Genomic DNA, 24,462 nt, shown 5'->3' with positions numbered 1-24,462 from the left:
TCCTCTGTTATCAGTGTGATTGTCTACAGATGGGCTGTTTCCTGCATGATAGACAAGATTGTGAGATATGTGGCATATAAGTCGTTTCTTTGGGTTAAGAACAAGTTACTGAATGCTGTTGAATTCTGTTGTGGTCTTATTGGGCTTAGAAGCTATGGTAACTCAACTATGAATCTGCTAGCAGACACATTTGAGTTTGTTACTCCTCTTACAACTACAGAGGGTCTTTGTAACCAGTGGTACCCTAGATATCTTGTGCTAGCCTTAATTTTGTTGCTTCTTGGAATAATCATATGGCTGCTGATAGCACTGTGTCAAGAAAGACGTAAGGCTACTCACTCTTCCGACCTGCGTAGATGTAAGAGGAAACATAGAAAAGCTCAGAGAGGTTCGGAATTGGTTTCTGATTCTGATTACGGTGACCAGGAAATCACAGTTCAGGTTTGTGAGAAAGCTGCCGATAGTTTTGACTCAGAGCCAGCAGCAGTAGCTGCAGGACCTTTGCCAGAATCTGAGATAACAGACTCGGGTACACAGGCAGACATAGTTACACAGACAGACTCGGCGACACAGACAGACTCGATTACACAGGCAGAGAGGGATACACGGGCAGACAGGGGTACACAAACAGACACAGCTGCACAGAGAGAAATGGATGCGCAGACAGACATGGTTACACAGACAGAAATGGTTGTCCAGGCAGACATAGTTACACAGAGAGAAATGGTTGTCCAGGCAGACATAGTTACACAGAGAGAAATGGCTGCGCAGACAGACATAGCTGTGCAGGCAGACGCCATTAACGAGGCACAGTCTCCTCCTCCTCCCTCTGCTGCCCAGACGGACGCAGCAGTGTCTGCAGGATCTCAAAGCACACCTCCTGCCAACCCTGCACAGACTCCCTCTGCTCCTGCTAACCCTGCACAAAATTCCTCTACTCCCTCCAACTCTGCTGTGAATGTGAAAGCCAATCCAGTAAATTTGGTGGCCACTGTAAGCAGAAAGCGTAAAGGAGCTGCAGGAGGAGATGCAGATGCTGCAGGAGATGGTGCAGATGGAGATGAGGGTCCTTCTACTCAGGGTCCCTCTGTTAAGAAAGATCCTTCTGGTGAGGAAGAGAAGGTTAGCCTTAAAACTCTGGCAGACCTTTTGAGACCCCACATGGATGATGGAGATGTAGACCCTGCTGAATTAGCAACTGCAGGCAGTGCCTCTGAACTCAAGGAAATTCAACGGAGGATTAAAATAGGATTATGGGGACAGCGACCTCAGGATGATGATGATGATGATGATGAGGATGACATACAGTCAGCTAATGCACCCAGACAGGAAATTAGACATGTGAGGAAGGATTACATCAGAGGAGATAATGAGCCAGTCCTGTCTTGGCTAGCCAGGTGTTTTGATATGGGAGCCCCAGCATTGGTGGTAGGTGACAAGTCAGCCTCTCAGTTGGGGATGCTCTCAAAGGATACAGGCATAGACAGGCATCTAGGCAAGTGCATTGGTAAAGCTTCTCTGTGGGCACGCCTCCTACTGGCAGTCTCGCTGAGGTACCCCAGCAGAGATGATTTACCATGGAACCCTAAGCCTTGGACCACAATAGCTGAGGGAATCAAGCGTCTGAGAGAATTTGCTGTGAGAGAAGTAATGTATGGAGATCATAAGACTCTGAATCCTGATGAAATTCCTGTTGGAACAGGCCTTGCCAAAAAGCTCATTAAGCTTGCTCCTCCTAATTATGCTACTATTCTGGCAAGCAGGATTGTGGCAAGAAATTATGGTGGAGTGCCTCCCACTGTTGGCCATTTCACTGACCAAATGAGGCAATTGGAGGATAGTCTTGCACATACTTCTTTGGTTTCAGCCATTGAAACTTTGTCTGGAAAGATGGAGAATTGCATGAAAGAGCTGAAGGAGGAACTTAAAACCTCCATATCCAACTTGATGAAGGGGGATGATTCTGATTCCTCTTCCTCCAGATGGATACAAGTTTCAGCTGTTAGGAACAGACGTGCTCCAAGAAGGCCATTCCAGAATAGGTCAAACCAAAACAAGCAGGCATTGAGACAGGGGGGGAAAAGGGTCTGGTCTGTCAGGGAAGGAAAGCCATGAGCCCTTTTTCTGTGGATCTTTGCTTAAATGCTCCTGCACCTGACTTTTTTGGGTGTTAAATAATAACAATATTGTACTTCTTTCTATGATTTAATTTCTCCTTTTATTTTAGCTTTGAAGACTTTTTTTCCTCAGTGTGGTCCATCACTTGGAGAGACAGAAATATGGAATGAAGCTCTAGAACCCTTTTCTTACCAGTCTGAGCAGAGGTTTTGCTTCCTGTGATCACTCCTTTTAACTGGGATTTCCTATAACCCTAGCAGGATGTAATGAGAGTTTGGTTTGTGTTTTAGTATTGATATTTTTTTTAGTGTGTTGTTTTTTTTTTTCTTTCCCCTTCAAGTAATTTATGGTCTCTTTGTTAATTAAATACCACTAAACTCTCCCTGGATACTAATTAAGTCCTTTTAGATTTACAGATTTCCTACAGTCAATTGTCTTCTAAGAAAGAAAATGTGAAACATGTCAGCATGTTCATCAGCTGCCTGTCCTAATGTTTTTAATTGGTCTCAAAACAGTAACTTAATTTCAAGTCCTTATTCTGATCTCCAACGCAAAGGAGCGCACACTAGATAAATTCTAAACAGGTTTGTGAGGGCTGGAGCACCTCTCCTCTGGAGACAGACTGGGAGAGTTAGGGCTATTCAGTCTGGAGAAGAGAAGGCTCTGAGGAAACATTCTTGTGACCTTCCAGTATCTGAAGGGGGATGCAAGAAAGCTGGGGAGGGACTTTTTAGGGTGTCAGGGAATGATAGGACTGGGGGGAATGGAGTAAACATAGAAATGGGTAGAGTCAGATTGGATGTTAGGAAGAAGTTCTTCACAATGAGAGTGGTGAGAGTCTGAAACAGTTTGCTCAGGGAGGTGGTGGAAGCCTCATCCCTGGAAGTGTTTAAGGCCAGGCTGGATGTGGGTCTGAGCAACCAGATCTGGTGTGAGGTGTCCCTGCCCATGGTAGAGGGGTTGAATCTGGATGGTCCTTGAGGTCCCTTCCAACCCTGACAATTTTGTGAATCTCAGGAGTGAGATGCCAGGGCCTTTAAATCACAGTGGCACTTGTATTGCCAACTCCTGCTTTGTACGGATCAAGCTTTATAAGCAGAGTTCTGGGGTGGTGGTTTTTTATTTTCTTAATGAACGTTTATTTTGGTCTTGAGTGAGTGAGTACAAACAGCAAAAATCTGTTCCATCTATGGACAGAAGCCAAAGTAAAAGCTGAAAAAGATGACTTCAGAGAGAAAAATGTTTTGTGTTGGTCTTGAATCTTGAATTCATACAGAGGGAAGAGAACTATGGCATTTTCTTGATATTTTTACTGTAGTACACAGGTAGCATTGATTTGTAACAAAACTTTTTTTTTTCTTTGGGACCAGTTTTAAAATGGATTCTTTTAGGTCCCTTGCAGCTGAACTATATTTCACATCTTGTTTCCAGATGTATCACATCTTGTGCTTTATATATGGGGTTTGGGCTGAGTATTCCTCTTTTATTCCTCATACAACTAATAAAAAAGGAATATTCATCTTTGCAGCTAATATAAAATTACACTATGGGGAATGAAATATCTTAGGGGGAAAAATGATGTGGGATGGGAATGTGTGTGGCAAGTAGGAAACATTGCTCTCCATCATTTTCCGCCAGTCCTGGCTCACTGGAGAGGTCCCAGAAGACTGGAAACTGGCTAATGTGACACCCATCCACAAGAAGGGACGGACAGAAGAACCTGGGAACTACAGGCCTGTCAGCCTGACCTCGGTGCCAGGGAAAATCATGGAGCAGATTGTCTTGGGGGCAATCACTGCACACCTGAAGGATGGCCAAGGAATCAGGCCCAGCCAACATGGATTTAGGAAGGGCAGGTCCTGCCTCACCAACCTGATCTCCTTCTATGATCAGGTGACCAGCCTGGTGGACGTGGGAAAGGCTGTGGATGTAGTCTACCTGGACTTCAGCAAGGCCTTTGACACTGTCCCCCACAGCAAACTCCTGGCCAAGCTGTCAGCCTGTGGCTTGGACAGCAGCACTCTGTGCTGGGTTAGGAACTGGCTGGAGGGCCGAGCCCAGAGAGTGGTGGTGAATGGTGCCACATCCAGCTGGCAGCCTGTCACTGGTGGTGTCCCCCAGGGATCAGTGCTGGGCCCCATCCTGTTCAATATCTTTATTGATGATCTGGATGAGGGGATTGAGTCCATCATCAGTAAATTTGCAGATGACACCAAGCTGGGAGCAGGTGTTGATCTGTTAGAAGGTAGAAGGGCTCTGCAGAGGGACCTTGCCAGGCTGGACAGATGGGCAGAGTCCAACAGGATGGCATTCAACAAGTCCAAGTGCCAGGTGCTCCACTTTGGCCACAACAACCCCATGCAGAGCTGCAGGCTGGGGTCAGAGTGGCTGGAGAGCAGCCAGGCAGAAAGGGACCTGGGGGTACTGGTTGACAGCCACCTGAACATGAGCCAGCAGTGTGCCCAGGTGGCCAAGAGAGCCAATGGCATCCTGGCCTGCATCAGGCATAGTTTGGCCAGCAGGAGCAGGGAGGTCATTGTACCCCTGGACACAGCACTGGTTAGGCCACACCTTGAGTACTGTGTCCAGTTCTGGGCCCCTCAGTTTAGGAAAGATGTTGAATTGCTGGAGCATGTCCAGAGAAGGGCAACGAGGCTGGGGAGAGGCCTTGAGCACAAGCCCTGTGAGGAGAGGCTGAGGGAGCTGGGACTGTTTAGCCTGGAGAAGAGAAGGCTCAGGGGAGACCTCATTGCTGTCTACAACTACCTGAAGGGAGGTTGTAGCCAGGAGGGGTTTGGTCTCTTCTCCCAGGCAACCAGCACCAGAACAAGAGGACACAGTCTCAAGCTGCACCAGGGAAGGTTTGGGCTGGAGGTGAGGAGAAAGTTCTTCCCAGAGAGAGTGGTTGGCCATTGGAATGTGCTGCCCAGGGAGGTGGTGGAGTCACCATCCCTGGAGGTGTTCAAGAGGGGATTGGACGTGGCACTTGGTGCCATGGTTTAGATAGCCATGAGGTTTAGGGTGACAGGTTGGACTCGATGATCTTTGAGGTCTCTTCCAGCCTTCTTGATTCTATGATTCTATGATTCTATGATTAAGGGGAAGAAAAAGCTTGTAAGTGGTTAGAGGTAAATATTGGCTAGGGAGAGATCTGGGCAGCAGCTCTCAAGGAAGATGAGGGTTCTTCAAGTCAGGGATGTAGGAAAATGTGACCTGGAAGGAGAGACTAAACATGTTGGGTTAGTCTAGGGGAAGCAAACAGAAAGGTCTTGCAGAAGGAAACAAACAAACAATCTCTGTTACACAGCATGGTTAGAGACATCCAAAATTGTAGCAGAAATGATTTAGCTATGAACATTTAGGTCAGAACAGAGTAAAGGTAACCTTGGAAGGCTGTGGCAGCTCCATCTCCTGAGGTTTGCTGGTTCACTGTGGTGTTTTGGGTGCTTTGTGGTTGCACAGCGATGGTTGTTCTTGAAGGGTTGGGTGGGTGTCCTCTCTGTACTTCAATGAAGTTATCTAGAATCTTGTCAGAGATTCTGAGTGGGATGGGACAGCTTAGCACAGCTTTTATATGAAAATATTTTTGTGCATTTCACATGGATGCATGATCAACTGCTAACCAGTTATTCTGTGTTGTTTAATGGGAGGGATCTAAGAAATCAGGAAAGGAGGGCTGCATCTGGCAGCAGAAATAGAGCAGACTTGAGATTTCCCATGCACATCAGCTGGGGTGACACAGTTCTGTTCCACATCTCTTCAGTCACAAAGGCAGAGGGTGCAGCGTTTAGGGAAAACATCCACACTTCTGTTGAACTTTCTTGCTGAAGACAATCGATTTTTAACCCTTCCTTCATGAACTCAGGTTTGTCACAATTATTAGCAATTTATTCTTCCTAGAATGAAGAAATATTATTCATGCTGTATTTTTTTTTCCCCAGGCTGCGGTCTGCTGGCAGCTGCTGATTAGTCAGAGCAGATGAAAATGTTTCTTCATCTTGTTATGATGATCTCCAAGACTAAAACCTTCCCATGAACCCTTTTCTGAACCTCAGCAGCACATTGATTCCCTCTTGTGGAATTGTGTGGGATGGGGTAGAGGACCTTTTTTCTTTTTTTTTTTTTTTTTTTTTTGGTATCACTGCATTGCTGAAAAGCCATTATTAGAAATGAATTGTTACTGAAAATAGACTGAAGTGGGGTTGGCTATTTGAAAGTAACTATAAAAGCCCTGCTCTGACGTCCTCATTTAGCATATTTAAGGGAAACAATGAAGTTGATTATTGCCTTGCACTTCAATTACAGCTGGTTATGCTGAAACAGTAGCAAAATGGCTTTAACATACAGATGTGAAGACCCAAGACAAAATATTAAGTGATGTGCATAGGAATAAAATGGAAGTCTGACTGTCTGTGAAGTTAAATTTGGATTCCTGGTTGTTCACTCTTATGGGGTTTGTTTTGTTTTGCTTTTTTTAACCCTAAAGTTAGTTTCTCCTATAAATGGCACTTCAGTAATCTCAAGTGTCAGTTACGAATATAGTTTTATACATGTCTGCTTTCCTCTAGTCCTTGTTTCCAAATGGAGGTTTTTCTTAGTCTAAAAGTGGTGGTTCTCTGGCTTTTTAGGTCTTTCATAAGACCTAAAGAGAAAGGCAATGAAGTTGGTGAAAGGTCTGGAGCTCAAGCCTGGTGAAGAGCAGCTGAGGGGACTGAGATTGTTTAGTCTGAGAAGAGGAGGCTGAAGGAAGATCTCATTGCTCTCTACAACTCCCTGAAAGGAGGTTGTGGTGAGGTGGTTGTTGGTCTCTTTGCTCTAATAACTAGCAACAGGATGAGAGGAAATGGCCTCAGGTTGCACCAGGGAAGGTTTAAGTGTTAGAAAAATATCTTTACTTAAGAGTGGTCAGGCATTGGAACAGGCTGCCCAGGGAAGTGGTGGAGTCACCATCCCTGGAGATGTTCAAGAAATGTGTGAATGTGGCACTTGGGGACATGGCTTAGTGAGCATGGTGGTGGTGTGTTGATGTTTGGACTCAATATTCTTAGAGAGCTTTTCCAGCCTTAATGATTCAATGAGTCTGTGAAAGAGGGTTGTGTTTCAAATGCAGGACTCCACACACATCTAGTTAAGCAGTCTGCCTCTTATGTTTCAGAAAGGAGCATTTTCCTCAGGTATTAGTAGCACTGTGCTCTGTGTCCTCCTGAAGAGTGTTGCTGGTTATATTGGTATCATTTTGTGGAAGTGCAGGTCAAAGAGTGAAAGAAAGGTCCCCTCAGTCTGGTGCCACAGACCATTTTCATGGTTGCTCTGCAAAGCTTCAACTGCAAGACTGAAAAATCCTGCTAAAATGTTGGGCTCTAAAGCTGGCAATAAGAAGCTGTGTTAATTCTGTTTGCAGTAAAAAGAGACTTTTTTTTTTTCCCCTGGGTTATGTATCTTAAATCTTTTTCTCCATTAAAGACACTTCACACCAGTGCTACTGTATTTAAATGATGACAGTTTTAAGGGTACTTTATGCTGCCAGAGCTGGGTGAAATGATCTGGGTGTAGTAAAAAGGCTAAGTATGAGTAAATGAGGAAGGTCCATCAAGGCAGTTTGCTCTTCATCTCTGTTTCCTCTGCACTTCTCTTAATGGTGTTTCTGTGTTACCCAAAGGACACAGAGCAGCCCACTATTTAAGTAGCCCTGGTAGCAAGTGTAATTTATTCTTCTAATTTTATTTTTTCTTTTAATCTTTTTATCTAGAGGTACCTTTGAGGTAGAGGATGAGGATGATAAAACTCATCTTGAGAGTTCATGACTCATCTACTCAGGATGGTCAATGTCTGAATCATTTCATAGCAGTGCAGTGCTCTGCCTCAAGTCCAGCATTCTATCTATGTCCATTCCCAATAAACTGGGATTCTCCTGCCTTCTGCCCATACCCTTTTCAAAGCCCAATGCACAATGATGGGATTTTTTTGGATACACAACCAGAAAAATTAGCTAGAAGGAGGGAGAAGGTCAGAGAAGAGTGAGAGGAAGCAACTCACTGAAAATAAACACTTCTGGTAGCTCTCTCTGCAAGGCCATGTGTGATTATTTTGGAAGTTTTTGAGATTCTGAAGCTAGGAGTAGCCTTTAAAAGAGCATTAGTGTTCTTTTGTACAGAAAAAGGTTCGTGTGTTCAGCCTGTGGCAAAGTGCATTTGCTTGCATTCTTCCTGTGCAGCACAAAGGCAGCTTTAAGGGAAATGATAAATAGTTTGATGAGCAGCCCAGGTGGCATGGCAATGGCTTGCAAGACTGCTGAGCTGGAGGCACAGGTTTTAGAACAAACTTGGGGCTCATGCTTCCTGGACTGGTTGAAGTTGAACATGTCAAGGAGGTAATGTGATTGATCTCTTTGGAGGAAGATGCCAGCTGGAGAGCTCACAAACTGCTCCTTCAAGATTCTCCTTAAAGATGAATTGATGGCAGCTTCTGAAAAGAGTTACTCACATCCCATTCTCCCCAGCCATTCAGAGGTAAGACTCTATCACAGGGGCTGCTAAAAGAAGGAATTGAGAGTTTAAAGGGACAGGAAAAAGGTGTCCCTGGTGAAAGGAACCACAGGAAGTACATTCCCAAAATGCAGCTCTTATTTCTATAGGGGTGTAAAATACTTTCCTATTTGAGGAGCTTGGTTGGGTTTGGTTGGATGTGTTTGTGTTTTCATTACACTAGGAACCTGTAATGTCAATGAAATAAGAGGCCAGCATCTCATCTGAGGGCTGTGCTTCACTGTAGGTTTTAAATCAGTTGTTAGAAAGAAATACTCGAGGCTGAAATCTCTGCTTTGTCTGGACAAATGCATTGTGAAGAAAGAACTCAATTTGTGCCTGGCTGGCTGTCCTTGCAGTTCTCATAGTCTGCTCTTCCCTTCATTGAAGGCTTTGGCAGCTCTTTTTCTGATTAGCTACACAAGAACTACCTGCATGGCCGTTTGAAACTGTCAAGTCCAACTGTCAACCCAAGACTGCCATGGCCATTCAATGCCATCCCAAAGTGCCCTGTCTGCACATTTCTTGAACACCTCCAGGGATGGGCACTCCACCACTTCCCTGGGCAGCCTGTTCCAACACCTGACCCCTCTTGCACTACAGAAATCTTTCCTAATGCTCACCCAAACTTCACTGCTGCAACTTGAGGCCCTTTCACAGATTCACAGAATGCATTGGGTTGGAAAGAGCCTTCAGAGGTCATCCTGTCTAACCCCTGCAGTCAACAGGAACACCTCCAACTAGAGCAGGCTGTCCAGGGCCACATTGAGTCTGATCTTTAGTGTCTCTAGGGATGGGACCTCAAACACATCCCTGGGCAACCTGTTCCAATGTTTCATCACTCACAGAGTGAAGAACTTCTCCTGATGTCCAACCTAAATCTCCCCTGCTCCAGTTTCAAACCTTTGCCCCTTGTCCTATTGCTTCAAGCCCATCTAAACAGTCCCTCCCCAGCCTTCCCATAGGTCTCCTTCAGATATTGAAATGCAGTTACAAGGTCCCCCTGGAGCCTTCTCTTCTCCAGGCTGCTCAGCCTCAACTCTCTCAGCCTCTGTCAAACTCTTCTCCTATCAGAAGTTACTTGGGAGAGGAGACCAATGCTTATCTCACTACAACCTCCTACAATTTTTAACCTAGGAAAGAAGGGTGGGGAAAATCCAACTGCTCAAAATGCTTGGGAAGCACTGCAGCCAAAAGCATCCAGACTCAGGGTGGGGCTTTACTTCACTTTTGAGCAGGGCTTGACTCACTTTGAATCCCTGGAGGTTTTTTCACTGCTGTTCAGGTTGGTTCAGCATCAGCTGTGACCAGCACTGAGCAGGTGATGATGCACCTCCTTGTACTTTGTGTCTTGCAAGAGCAGTAATATCTAGCATATTTCAGCTCCAGTGCCTTTATCCAGGCATAATGGAGAGGGAAAGGTGAAGAGAAATGATGGGATCTGATTTTTAGTTTTAGTTTTTCAGTTGTGTGTGTTTGCTTGGGTTTTTTGTTGTTGTTTTTTGGTTTTGTTTGGGTTTTTTGGGGGAGAGGTGGTGGTGGTGTTGGTTTTTTGGGTATATTTTTGGCAGAGGGAGGAAGATTGTGTGCTTGCTTGGGTCTTTTTTCACATAAATTATGGCTTTTAAAATTTTTTTCCTCAGGAAATAAATGTGGTGGGGTTTATTTTCTAGGAAAACTGGAGTGTTCTTCACACACTTTAGACAAACACTGCATCACAAATGCTAGGTACAGGGTGGTCAGCCTTTGATTTATATTTGAAAGACGCTCTTTTTGAAGTGTGGTCCAGACTTGGAGAGCCTTTCCTCAGTCTCAGTTCCCAGGAATTCCTGAGTGAGGAAATGCTGCTTTTCAGCACTTTACCCATTGGTGTGCTGACACAGGAATAAAACATTCCTGAGAGAAGCATGCTCAGCACTGCCTGATTCTTTTTGTTGTGTGAAATGTTTCTGTGCAGTGAGGAGCTGCAGGGTGGCTTTGGACATGATACTTGTGACACAGCTTCATGGTAGCTCCTCACACCAATGCCCTCCACTGATTGATCTGTCCAGGCCTTTATGTGGGTTTTGTTTTCCACAATCGTTCCTGTGAGAGCTTAGCAAGCTGGGAACTGTTGAACTTGTGCCAGCAGAGATTTATTTTTTAAGTGTGGATGAGGATGAGCAAATATTGTAGCTGATGCCATGGTGGACTAGTGAAGTGAGTCATTGTGTGGACTGGAACATGTTTTGTACCCCGCACAATTCATCTGAGCTTAGTAAATGATAGTGACTGGAAACTTGATGAAAATGATATGTTAGAATCTTGAAAATTGAATTCTGTGTTGTCTAGCTGTCACTAAATTCAAATATACCACATGTGGAGACTCTGAGCAGCAATGCTACACACTGAAAGTTTCAAGTAGCCTTTTTTATTTCTCCTTGAGGACAGGAGAAGAACCTTAGCTTTGCAAACCTGTACTGCCCCAGCACTGGAATTCAGTCAGTGCACTTCAGGGGTTGCATTCACAGCAGTGATGGAAATGAATGCAGTGGCCAGAGCCCCTTTGCTGCTGCAGTTGTGTTCAGTTACCCGCACAGCAAAGAAAAAATAATTTCATGTTCTCCTGTGAGTTATGTGAGCGTGTTGTACAGTGCTGAAATGATTCACAATGGTGTATGTAAGCCTGACAGATGAGTTAGCAGCCTGGATGGTCTGGTTACACACTGTTAGCCTGGGATATTGCTTTAATTGAATTAGAAGACCTATATAAACTCTTTGAAGAGGAATGTCGTAACTGCATGCTGATACTAAAGGAAGCTTTGTCTGTCTTAAGGCAATCCCAGCTGAGGCTGCTTACTGTCTGTTAATATTAAGGAAAAAGAAGGATTTGTGATAAAGTGTTGGGAGTACAAACGCTTCGCTTCTCTATTTTTTTCCTCCCTTTTAATACAATTTTTGTGTATCAGTTGCAGCACTGCGAAGGAAGAAAAAGAATCATGCAGCTTTGAATGTTGATATTAAGTTGTCCAGCTGGCCATTCAGGCTCTTGTTATGTTAATTTTCTTTTCTTCTGACTCCTCTGTTTTCTTGAAGGCCTTATTCGATTACAAGAGCTCATCAAGGCTCCATCTCGGTACAACCTGAGGCTAAAAATCCGTCAGTTACCAGCTGACACGAAAGATGCAAAGCCATTGCTAAAGGAAATGAAAAGAGGCAAAGAATTCCATGTAATCTTTGACTGCAGCCATGAAATGGCAGCAGGTATCTTGAAACAGGTAATCCTTGCTTTGCTTTAGACAGCCTAATTGTTTGCATCCCTAATAAGCAGAAGGAATTCCCTGATCTATGGCATTTAACAAGCAGGGGAATTGTCTGTGCCAGTTTCACTAAGGCCTGACTGGAAATCAGCCAAAGATTTGAGAGATCATTTTTTATTGGGGACTCCAGTGGTAGCTGCTTCCATCATGGGTTTGTAAAGAAATGGCTTTACTGCTTCATGGACAGGAGCAAAGCTCTGTCAGGCTTTCAGCAATGAAGACTTGGTACTTTGCAGAACTGATGCTTCACCCAGGGTTCTAAATGTTTGCTTAGTGCTATTTTGTCACTCTTGAAGCCTCTAAATCATCAGATAGTAATATTTGAATAGGATGTTACCAACAGGCCACATTAATGTGCTCCACTGTGAGGACAGAACTAATAGAAGACTTTTAGAGCCTTGTTCTCCTCACACCACTTGCAGAACTGCAAAACACCTCAAGGTAGCTGCTTTGGAAATACTTGCCTTTTTTTGTGTGTATATACAAGTAAGATGAGGAGGTGAGATCTAGAAGAATCCCAAGGTATTGAACTGGCTTTGTGTTGCTGCTGCAGATTTCCAGTGACATCTTCAAATACAAAGGACATGGCTCATAAAAAAGCTTCCTGTAACCCTGGAGTGTGCTGAGCAGGCAAAGCTTTTGTGTGTCTTCAGTTTAACAAGCCAGCTCCAAAGGCTGGCCTTTCATTATGCTCAGAGACCATTTTCCCTACAGTTTTTTTACTGGATGTGTGGCTTTTGCAATAAGGAGGAGAAGAGGAGCAATACTTAAACTAAAACAATACTCTGCATTCCTAATGCACAGCTTTTAGTGGCTGTAATTCATGTTTATATCATGGTTGCCAGCAGACTGTATGGTTTACACTGAAAACAGTGTGTTTAAGGTTTGAAAATATGTCTCTCATTATAGCCCCTCAGAGCTGTTGTTGCAAGTGCAATCAGAACTGCTAACAGACATCCACACGTGCTAGCAGCTCTTTGCTTTATTGTTCACTGAATAAGAGAAAGGCTTTTACTAAGTCCCAGGAATGAATTCTAAACCTCTGCTGGTGGTGTTTTGCTCTTGGCTGTGGAGAAGCCAGCCTAGGTAATCTCCTGGCTTAGCCCAAACCCTTAAATGTATATTTAATTATGCTTAACTTCTTTAAAACACAGATGGAAAAAATGTTGGTGGCAAAGCAGAGCTGCAGTACTAGCAGTAACTCCATCAAGGTGTGTTATTAAACACAGGTTCACAGATTTGCATCAGGTTGGGAGGGACCCTCAAGGGTCATCTGTTCTAACCTCCCTGCAGTCAGCAGGGACTCCTCCAACTACATTTCTGCTCTACCTAGCAAGCTTCTAGGTGAAAGGAAGCTTTTCATTCACAGTAAAACTTTGTGAAACATAGATGGCAAGGGAAATGAGAACAAAATTAAAAGCATTGTATTTTTAATCATGTTCCAGGAGCAGGCAACCTCTCTAAATTCAATTGTAAAGTGTTTTCTGCTCATTTTAAAGATCATAGAAGGGAGAATCTGGAACAATTCTTTCATGAGTGTTTACAGTTTGTGCAGAGTCTGAGCTTTCCATTCAGCTCCATTATTGCAGTGCTTTAAATATCTCTAAATCTGGTAGTTCTGCAGCTGAATGTGAGCTTTTGATGTCACAACTGACACAAAGGACATGGAAACTGTATTCATTATTCAGTGATATTATTCCAAATGTAGTGTTTGCTGAAAAACAATAATAAAATATTTACATATTAATTTATGAGTTATTAATTATTATTTTTCAGTAATGGAAGGATGGACTTGGGGAGACAAGAGAGGTTTTTCTTCTTGGAAGGATGGTTGGAAATATTAACAATGAAGCCAGTGGCACATAGCAGAACCAGGAACATGAGCAGGGTGTCCTTGTGTAGAGATTGTGTGAAGTATGAAAGACCTGACTAAAAGCAGGTAGACACAGGTGACTGCAAAGGTGTGAGCTAAATAAAGGGAGATAATTTGGCTTTATTAAAAAAAAAAAAAACCAAACAATTCTTAAAGCTAACAGTTTGTATCTCATCAGACAATCCTGTTCCTCTGCTTAAGAGAACTTAAGTTGCTCCTGTCACACTATATCAATATTTAGTTGTGACTGTTACTGTGGAATTCAAAATCATTTTGAAAGGTGGTGCTGCAGTTCTCAGCCAACTCTTGTTTCAAATATAAAATCTGATCTGCAACAGAGAGTGGAATTCATTTTAACTCTTAATTTCCCTTTGGAAAAGAGCACGTAGATCAGGCATTCCATCATGCTGCAGACAGTGTCACAAATAAAAAGGCTCCTATAGCTTTCAGAGCTCTCATAATTCTTTGACAAACAAATCCTGGTGAGGTCTGTCGTATAATTGCTGCCATCAGCGTGTTCAAGGAGGTGTTTCTGGTAGCATCTGGGCAAAGAATCCCATTGAGAATTCCAGGAAAAGAAGAAAATGTTGCCTTTTTACTATGCCAAAATCAGGTACAAATCACTCTAGATACTAACATGATTGGATAAATCCTAGCAGTCTGAGGCAAGCTTTGTGCAGAGCATGAAGATACATAATACTCAGGTTAAAATACCCTTAATGAAGAAGAGGGAGGAGACTTCCATAATTTATTGCTTCACAATGGTACCTGCAAAAATTTGTTCTTATGCTGTTAAAAGTGTGAACATTTCAAATGCACAGTTGTTCTAAACCTGTTTGATGATGCACAGTTAACAAGAGAGGTGAAGGTTTTTGATAGATATCTGAGTTGATAGACCCATACTAGGTATATTTGGTTTATATTTTTACTAAACTGGAAGGTACCTCACTGCTCAAAACTTGACTCTCAAGTGTTTTCTCCCCTGCTTGGAAATAAATGTACATAGCACAGTCTAAGCTTGGCTCCCTCTTTTATGTGCATGGCATTGTTCATCAACATCCAAAACATATTTCCTGTTAGGCTCTTCTTTTGAAGGGAAGGATTGAATAATGAATGAAAATCTTGTCGACTCAAATTTTGTATGGCAACTTAATGCATCCATTAGTATGTGAAACTAGGAGCCTCTTCCACATTTACTGCACTAAACAGTCAAATAATGCTTCCTATCAGAAGATCTGGTTCATAAATTCCTTTTAATAGTCAGTAATCTGCTCTAACTGCTAGGAAATGACTTGCTTGACCTAATTTTAGTGTAATTCCAGCCCTATAGTCTGCTCTCAGTAGTGTTCTTTTGCAGCTATTCATTTGCCATGTAAATGTGATAAAAAATGTATTATGTGCCCTCAAAAACATTAATCTTTTGTTTATTTTTTCAAGGCTTTAGCTATGGGAATGATGACAGAATACTATCACTATATCTTTACCACCCTGGTAAGTAGCTTGTAAAAACATAGTGATGACATCTAACAGAGATGTTACTTTCCTTCATTTTATTACTTGAGAAAATGGAAAAGTTCTTTTTGGAACAAGGTTGGGGGATTTTTGTTGTTGTTTGTTGTTTCTTTTTTTTTCCCTGAGTTTTCTTTATTGTAGTGAAAACTCATCAGGGTGGCTTAATTATTACTCACCAGTGTGTTCTGGAAACTGCTAGACATGAGAAATCATCTGAGTGTGTAGCACTGTAGGTTTTAACTTTCAAGCAGGATTAAGTTTATAATAATTACCTCCTTTTTACAACACCAGCTTGCTTTCCTTTGTTTTTTTTTATAAAGAAGAGACAAGTGTTCCATCAACTGGGAGCTCTCAAGGGATAACTTAGTCTGCACAAACACAGGAGAGATTTTGATTTTTGCAGTGTAGCTCTGGAACCTGCATCAGAATTTAGTTGTTTTGATATATTAATTGCTTCTTACCTGCCATGGTGACAGTCCTGTTGAATAAATTCTCCAGTCACAGTGGTTACAGCAGTCCTTCTGTGTATTCTCCTCATGATTGATTCAGGGTCCAGTGCAGTAGCTCATTAATACACTGACCTGAGTGGGTTTGTAATGGATGCATAACTTTTTTCTGTGTGTTTGTTATATTCCAGTGTAAACGTGACTGTGTTTGGATTAAATAATTGCATCTGAGGGTCAGACTTCTTCCTCAGGAAAAACTGAGAGAAAGATGTAACATAGCTCTAGTCATGTTCAACCTTTCCTTTGCAATCAAATGTTTTGTTTCTTTAGGAAGAGGTTAAGCTACTTGTAAATGAATAACTTGAAAGAATCTTGGCCCCTGCATACCTTAACTACTCCATATGGAAAATGGGATCATAATTACTAGCTGTAATTAAAAATGGGCAGTGATTGATAGCTGGTTGATATTTTTTTTGTGGGCTTAGTGATGTGATCAGTGAATAATGAATTTTATTCTGTTGGGGTTTTCTTTGTTTTGTACAATGTTTAATCTTCTTCAGCCTAGAGCAGTAAACAAAATGCATTCAATAAAAACCCAACACATTGAAAATGAGATGAATGACTAAATGTGAATTATGTGGAGAATTTATCTGTTCAGTGAAATTTAAATTTATGTTCCAGGATAGTAGCATCTTATGTATAACTTTGATTATGTCTCTTAAAAACATCAGTTCAAGGAAACTATTTATTTGATATCCCATATTCCTCTGGTAATTGAAGCTGTTCTTGCTCTGTGACTCAGATTGTTCCCAGCGCAGGGTCAGCGAGTTGCTTGCTCACACACACAGACCCCCCCATACCTCCTAGTACATCCAGCACTGCTACTCCTGCAAATTCCTGGAGTAACAGCTCTGCTGGGCAGATGGTCTAACAGTTAAATAAGGATTGCAGTGTATGAAAGAGTGGTCAGGGATTGGCACAGGCTGTCCAGGGAGGTGGTGGAGTCCCCATCCCTGGAGGTGTTCAAGAAACCTGTGGCCATGGCACTTGGGGCCATGGTTTAGTGGCCATGGTTGGTGTTGATGATTGGACTTGATGATCTCAAAGGGCATTTCCAACCCAAACAATTCTGTAATTCTGTGATCTATGATTTTTCTTTCAGGACCTGTTTGCCCTGGATGTGGAACCCTACCGGTACAGTGGTGTCAACATGACTGGGTTCAGAATTCTCAACACAGAAAACACCCAGGTGTCATCTATCATCGAGAAGTGGTCCATGGAGAGGCTGCAAGCACCTCCTAAGCCTGATTCAGGTTTGCTGGATGGATTTATGACGGTATGAATATCAGTGTTTAGTTCCTTTCTCAATGTTTGTGAAGATTAACGAAAAAAGAAAGCGTTTGGACTTTTCATTTTTGTTACTCAAATTGTATAGAGGAATGAACCCAAATATTCCTGGACAAGAGGCAGTCACTGGGCTGTTTCTCTTAATATTCTGTAGAGTCCATGCATGGCCATGTTAACTTTCTGTCAAAATGACACACACTGGTTCTTCCCCCTAATATAATGCTACATTTAAAAATACTTACTTATTTAAGTTCATATTTCTCTGGTTTGGTGAAAATATTGTATAGGAACATATCAAATCCTGGCCTAAATCAAGCTAAATGACAATTTTTTTTCCTGTTTCTCTGTGGGTTTGTGTCTTATTTAGAGATTCACCCATTAATAATGTGCACTATTTAATTTCCACATAATCCTTGTGACATAGATTTTATAAATATTCTAAATAATAGATTCTTTCTATACTTTCCAGTTTCTGTGCCTTCATATGGTTAATTAGTCTGGTTGTTTTTGAAGGTTTTTTTTGTTGGTTGGTTTATTGGTTTTATTTTCCTTCCATTTCCACTCTTCTCTGGTCTGACTTCAATTCATGAAAATCAAAATTACATTTGTGGCAATAAACTTTCCTTAGGAGGTTGCCAGTGAGTTTCTGCTCATTAGTTGGAATTCCACCTGTTGGACTTGGTGATTCTGAGGGTCTTTTCCAACCTGAATGTTTCTGTGATTCTGTGATTCAATTTAGAAATGTAATGTTGAGAAAGGATTAAAGGATTTATTTTAAAACATACCTTACCTTAAAACCTCTTTAGTTTTTCCCTTTGTTGGGAAGGATCTGATTTTCCACAGAGTAAATTGCAACACCTTTGCTGACAGTTTCACTGATGTTTAGATGCCTTGCATTTCATTTCTTTATTTATCATGAAGCCTTTTCATGTTCCATTTGAACAAAAAAAAAAAGGCAAATTCTGTTTCTTGAAGGCTGATCTCTTGGTTATCCAGCAGTTCCCTAGGTTATGTTAACTGAGCCACACAACACAGCTAATCTCCTGAACACTTTTTTCTCTGCTGTTAAGCTTTAAATATTTTCCAGACATTAGATACTAAATGACAGCCAAAACCTTTTTGTCTTGTTTTTAGACTATGATGGGGTTTGGAGGAATAGTTTTTTATTTTTCCCTTCTATTTACTTATTTTATATAATGCTTACAAGCATAATAATTGCAAACATTATTTGATTTATTAACTGGCTCTATTCTGCAATTTGCAGATCCCAACTGAGGCTACTTAAAAGTTACACTGTTGAAAAAAAAAATCCAAGTAAGCAAATGAACTCTCAAAAAAACCTGATAAATGTGTGAAATATGCATTTAGTTTTACATATGGCTGCTGCTTATTATTCTATGCCGCTAAAGCTTATAATTCTGGACCAGACAATCCTTGGGGCTGGGTCATCCTTGGTGGGGGGTCCCTTCCAACCTGATTTAATGCCTCCTTGGGTGCATCAATCTTTTCTTTTTTCCCTTTTTTCAGTTTAAAAGTTCATCTCACTCTTTGTAGTTGTGCATTTTATGCACTGATCAAAGGTATAATTGGTCTCAAACCTTTGGGTAATTACCAAGATGTGTAGCAACAGTTATCAGAAAACAGGGTCATGGTCCATCAAATCAGAAAATAACAAATATTGGAATATCTCTGGCTCAGTTGCAGATTTTTCATCTTTTGTGCTGCTGTGAAGAAAGTGCTGTTCTCAGGAAAGCTTCTGATGTGAGGCAGGAGAGTGTTATTGTTAGAATTTGACTGTATAAGACCCTACTTTACAGCAGCACTTTGCCTCAGGATAGAAAATGATGAAGAGATGCATGAAAACCACACTGGCTTCTCTTCTGGACCCTTAAGAGCCCTCTTTATAAACCATAAGTGGAAGAAAATACTCCTGCAAACTGTGATGAATATTTGATGGAGGTTCTTTGTGTTGATTAAGCATTGAAATGTGCTTTGATTACCTGGGTTTTACAACCCTAAGATATGCAGATGGAATGTAAAGGTTATTTAAAGGCCAAATAATCTTGACAAGTGTTAGGTGTTTACAGAGCTTTGATAGTTTGGCCCTTACCGTGCACGGGAAAAAAAAAAAAAAAAACATTGCCAGGATGTCAGTTTGGAAGGTGTGAAAGCAAGCTGCATCCTGACATCATTGCAGAAAGATCTCTGTGTGCTCAGCATAAAGTGGAATGGAAGTGGAATAAAAATGAGTCCTTTTATTGACTTATTATCAATAAAGTGAAGTTTGTAAAATTTGACTTCCATTTCACTGCTTTTCATGTCCGGAGTCAGAAATGCCCTCAGGAGTTAAAGGTCCCACACACAGATTGATGGCAGTTATGGAATACTCCAACTGCTCTGGGCTGAGCTGGGGCTTTGTGTTCTTTGTGCTGGTTGGTAATGACTACAGAGAATTCAGAAAAAAATCAGCAATAAGCAGCTGAAGTTTGCAGAGGTTCATCCTGATTTAGCCTGGAGCCAAAAAATTGAATTTTGGGCTTCCCTGCAAGATGGAAAAACTAGGGGTGGGGTCAGGGTTGGACTTCAGAGATCTTCAGAGCTCCCTTCCAACCTCCACCATCCTGTGGTTCTGACTGAACACTCCTGTTGAATTCTAACTTGATTGTCACCTCTGCTGTATTAATGGAACAATACCCTGGGAAAAGAAGACTCCTATGCTATTTTCAAGAAACTTTACTTTGGGACACTTGACTTTTTTTATTTTTGACTCTGTACAAGCAGCACGCAGGAAGAGGAGGAAAAAAAACCTCTAACCCCCTGAGCACAAATGAAACTACTCCGTTTCTACATGAGAACCATGATTCAAACCAAGCAAAGTAGAGCATGAATAAAGAGATATAAGCTCAGATTTATTTATTTTTTTCATATACTCTACAACTATTAATCTTCCACAGTTTTCTGTGCCTCAAGTCAGAACTTAGCATGCATAATTAAGATGACCTAACAAGCTCTGCTGCTTCATTAACGTAAAGTTTTCCTTACTAATTGCTTTTGCCTATCGTCTGATTTAGTGATCTGCTTTTATCTTCTGGAGAAAGGGGGGATGCTGTTGTCTGGTCTGGCTGTCAGTTCTGTTCTTCAATGTTCACTTTAGCAGCTTTGGGTGGCAGGTGCAGAGGAAAACCCAAACCAAACTGGAAACCACAAGAATTTGAATCTAGGTGTCTCTGACCCCTTTCACTTTAGGTTTAAATAAGGAAAGTGGGCCAAGAAAAAGTGTGATGAACAAACCAACCAACCCCAACCAAACCAAACACCAAACAAACAAAAAACCCAACCAGACCAAAACAAACACCAAAACCCAAACAAACAAAAACCCACCCAAACCAAAACATTGGCAATACTAATATCTTGTATATTGAGTTCAGCTTAATTTTTAATCTACTTTTGTTCTGCTCCTTGATTTCTTGGTTTCTTCTGCAGTGTTCTCCAAGGGAAGCCAAAAATGCTGGTGTCATCCAGGGCTTGCTTTCAGGCCACTTCTGGAGTTTGGCTTTCTTTAGTCATTCTTGATGACAAGGTTTTCAGACTGATAGAGACTGAGGTTATTACACCGGGTACAAATTCTGCAGGGAGGTGGAAAAGCCTAAAATGTAATTTCCCCCCCCTTTAGGCCAATAGAATTTTATAGCTGCTTGGGGACAGAAGAGAATGCATTCAGTGCAAGCAGACTATTTTAAGCTTGTTCAATTAGTGCTTTAATGAAATTTAGGTGCTTATCTAGCAGCATTAACAGAATCAAGAGCTGCTTTTTACTTCCTGCTAATTCCTTAGGCCTGCTTTGGTTTCTTTTTTATTTTTTTTTAATAATAAATTATTTCCTGCTTGTTTATGTTCCTGATTTGAACTAGCAATCTCTTTAATTACAATGGAGTTGTTTTATAGAAGATAAGGCTCCCAGTTTGTTGAATAACTTGTTACAAATGAGTGTTCAGCTCTGGTAACAGTGAAAGGGTATTTGTGAAACTGCAGTTTCTTATCTTTAGCTAACAGTAGGGCAAGAACAGTTCTGTTTGAGACAGCCAGTTTAATGCTAATTCAGTGGCTGCTAGCAGACTGTGGCTGGGCAGAAGGGTTTGACAAGAAAAAGGTGCTGGTAAGGTTCCTGAGGGTGGAAAAGATCCATAAAGAGAAATCCTCATTATAGAAATCCAGCCTGGCTTTCTGATTTTAAAGCTTCAAAGAGGATAGCTTGTTATGTAGACAGCTTTGTAATTATCCCTTTAGCAAAAAAAGTATTTTCTGGATTTGCTGATGAGATGTTTTTAGTAAAGCAGTGTGGCAGCAAATGTGTACTTCAAAGGAAATAGTAAACAATTACTTATTGCTGTATTACAAGCTAGTGATCTCCCCCAGGCACAATTAACTTCTGGAGGTTAGGGACTGTGCAAGATTTCGTGCTGTAAGATGTTTTAGAAATGATGTGTCAGCTATTTTGACAATTAATTACATGATTAAATATTTGAATCCCATATGTAATGTTTCTTGGTGTTTTGGGAGGCAGGATCCATCCCAAACTTCTTTCCTTTGGGACAGGATCATATGCTGGATAGCATTTAGGTGGATTCTTAGCATCTCTCCTATGCAAGTCTTGATTCAATTCTTCCAGGTGTTGAGGGTGTATCTACTTATTTATAAGTCTAGTAAGATCAACATGGATTTACAGAATGCTTTCAGATTAGAACTCTCCTGCTTCACCTTTACAGAGTGGCAGAAAGAACTCAGTACAGCAGCAAGTAGGCAAATGGCAAAGCTTGTGTGACCTGCAGGAGCTGCTGAGCTTCCTGGAGGCTGGCTTCTGAAATAGGCAATTGAAATGCCTTTACTCAGCAATTATTGAGTTTGAGAACTGTAAACCACTATGGATTGAAGCTTGAGGAGGGCAGATTTAGACTGGAGATTAGAGAGAAATTCTTCTCAGTGAGGGTGGGGAGACATTGGAACAGGTTGCCAGGGACGTTGTGGCTGTCCCCTCCCTGGAGGTGTTCAAGGCCAGGCTGGATGAGGCCTTAAGCAACCTGGGCTGTGGGAGGTGTCCCTGCCCATGGCAGGGGGGTTGGAACTGGATGACCCTGAAGGTCCCTTCCAACCCAACCCATTCTGTGGTTCTGAGTAACATAATCTGTCAGAGGGTCTCTTAGGGTATGCCTTCTGTAACAGGGCTAATCTTGAATGTGGTGCATGCATGCCAGGCTGAGACCTAGCAAAGCAGATGACCTGAGAGCTGACTGTTAATTATGATTTTATTTTTTAATGGAGAATTAAATGCTACATACTGTAATGGAGTGAAAAATAGTGAAAATATTCTGTAGCTATTTCTTTGAATAGTCAGATGGTTAATTGGGGCATAGCTTGGTAAGCTCTGTCTTCATTCATAATACTGTCAATTTAGGAAAACCGAAACTGTGTTATTTCTTTGTTACTAATTATTGCATCCTAATTAGCAGACCAGTTGACATAGCTGGTAGAAATAAACAAGCTGTCAGGCACGGCAGTCCCTCTGTTAAAGACCTGAAGGGCTATGTGCTTGAATGTTTTTCCATTTTCTTCTCCCCATTTCCAGATGTGTACAGATTTCTCTACTAAAAGGCATTATTTCTCCTTTACAAATCCTTTTTCCTTTGCTTATCTCCTTAAGCTTCAGGACATGATTTCCAATTTTAAATGGGTTCTTACACTACACACAGACTTCCCTGGGACTTTTATCCATATCAGATATATAGTCCATTGCTTACATCAATTTTCCTAAGGCATAACTCTCCAGAACATCATGGACTCAATTTTAGTGTTTTCTGGATGCCACAGGATATTGTGTCTGGCTCCTACATGGTCTCCTCTAAGTCCAAAGTCATGTCTGCCTCTCTTCTGTGGATATTTTGCATATCCTTGAACATTCCAACTGGTGCTGCATGCCTGCAGTTAGGCTGCTTAATCAAGCTTCTGACTAGAATTGTAGCAGCAAATGTATTTTCCACTTAAATGGTCTGCTGGGAATACAGTTGCCATAAGCACACATCTAGAGCTATTAAACAGTGCCAGAGAAAATTCAAGCATCAACTTGAATCTGCATCTGAAAAACCTTGTGGCAGGCTGGAAGGAAAATAAACCTTCTTGATGATTACATGTTTGCTTTGTGAACCTGAAGTTGTTTGGGGTTTGGTTGGGTTTTCAGTGTCTGTTTTGGTTAGCTGGGGTTTGGTTGGTTGGGGTTTGGTTGGTTTTTCAGTGTCTGTTTTGGTTTGCTTGGGGTTTGTTGTCATTTTGGTTGGGGTCTGGTTTTATTGGCTTTTTTGGTCGATTGGTGTCTGTTTTTTTTGTTTGGGTTTTAGATTATTTGCTTGTTTGTTGTCACTTAATACACTTCAGTAGGAGTCCAACAATTCCTGTGACCTAGAGGTCTCTAACTAACAAGATAATATTGTTTAGGACTTCAGTGGTGAAGTGCACTGTGTGGGAAGACAAACTTTCTGAATTTTCTGAGTAAGTCTGAGCTACCAGGTAGGTCAAGATTAGAAAATGAGGCCTTCAGCAGATAGTAATGGAATAACATTAAGTCCTTTGAGTTCATGAAGCAGTTGGATGTGCTAATGGAGGTCCCATGCTGGGAAAGCACACATTGTAGTTGGAATCTCTTATGAGGGGGTGACTGCACATGGTGATATGAATGGCCATGTTAAATGCATGGAGCTTTTCTGCCAGAAAATAAAGGCTTCCTCTACCAGATAATGGCTCACTGGAGGAATCTAATAGTGGTGAAAACAGATAATTTCCTATTTAATAGCCCATTGGCTTTCCTCCTAGAGCCATTGTCTCCATCATGATGGCTGTGGTCTTTATTTCTGTTTTATAATCAAGCTCAAGCTGTTTTGGTGTGACTTGGGAAGGTACTTTGTTGTTAGAGAAAAAGGTTTACTTCACTGAAGTATTAGGTTGCTCAGTTCAGGTGGAGTTACAGATTTGGGCTGGATTTTTGCTGGTGTGTCTGAATAGATATTGCGTAATGCATGAGAGATGTTTTTGTTCAGTTTGCCATCCATAAATGCCACCCTTTCTTCAGCAGAAATTTCAATATCTCCTGATGTTCATTTGTATCCATTCCAGTATCTAGGGGGACCTTAAAGCTGCCTTCCAGTACCTAAGGGGATCCTACAGGAAGGCTACAGATGGACTTCCTGAGGGTGTCTAGAGACAGGCCAAGGGGGAATGGTTTGAGGCTGAGGAAGAGCAGGGTTAGACTGGAGCTGAGGAAGAAGTTCTTCAATGTGGGGATGGTGAGACTCTGG

The 24,462-nt window shown here is 41.7% G+C and overlaps 1 protein-coding gene across 1 annotated transcript in view; it reads left to right on the top strand.

Annotated features, from left to right (window-relative positions):
• The window catches only part of GRIK2 (glutamate ionotropic receptor kainate type subunit 2), a 196,171-nt gene that overhangs the window by 54,381 nt on the left and 117,328 nt on the right, over positions 1–24,462 (top strand). The window contains exons 4-6 of the mRNA XM_054393052.1: positions 11,718–11,899; positions 15,252–15,305; positions 16,935–17,108. Coding sequence (XP_054249027.1) covers positions 11,718–11,899; positions 15,252–15,305; positions 16,935–17,108 — 410 coding nt within the window. The remainder of the gene's footprint in view (positions 1–11,717; positions 11,900–15,251; positions 15,306–16,934; positions 17,109–24,462) is intronic.

Source organism: Indicator indicator, chromosome 27 (assembly GCF_027791375.1).
Source record: "Indicator indicator isolate 239-I01 chromosome 27, UM_Iind_1.1, whole genome shotgun sequence".
Classification (NCBI taxonomy): Eukaryota; Metazoa; Chordata; class Aves; order Piciformes; family Indicatoridae; genus Indicator; species Indicator indicator.
The sequence above is the reverse complement of the archived record's forward strand: the minus strand, read 5'-3'. Positions and strand labels throughout refer to the sequence as shown.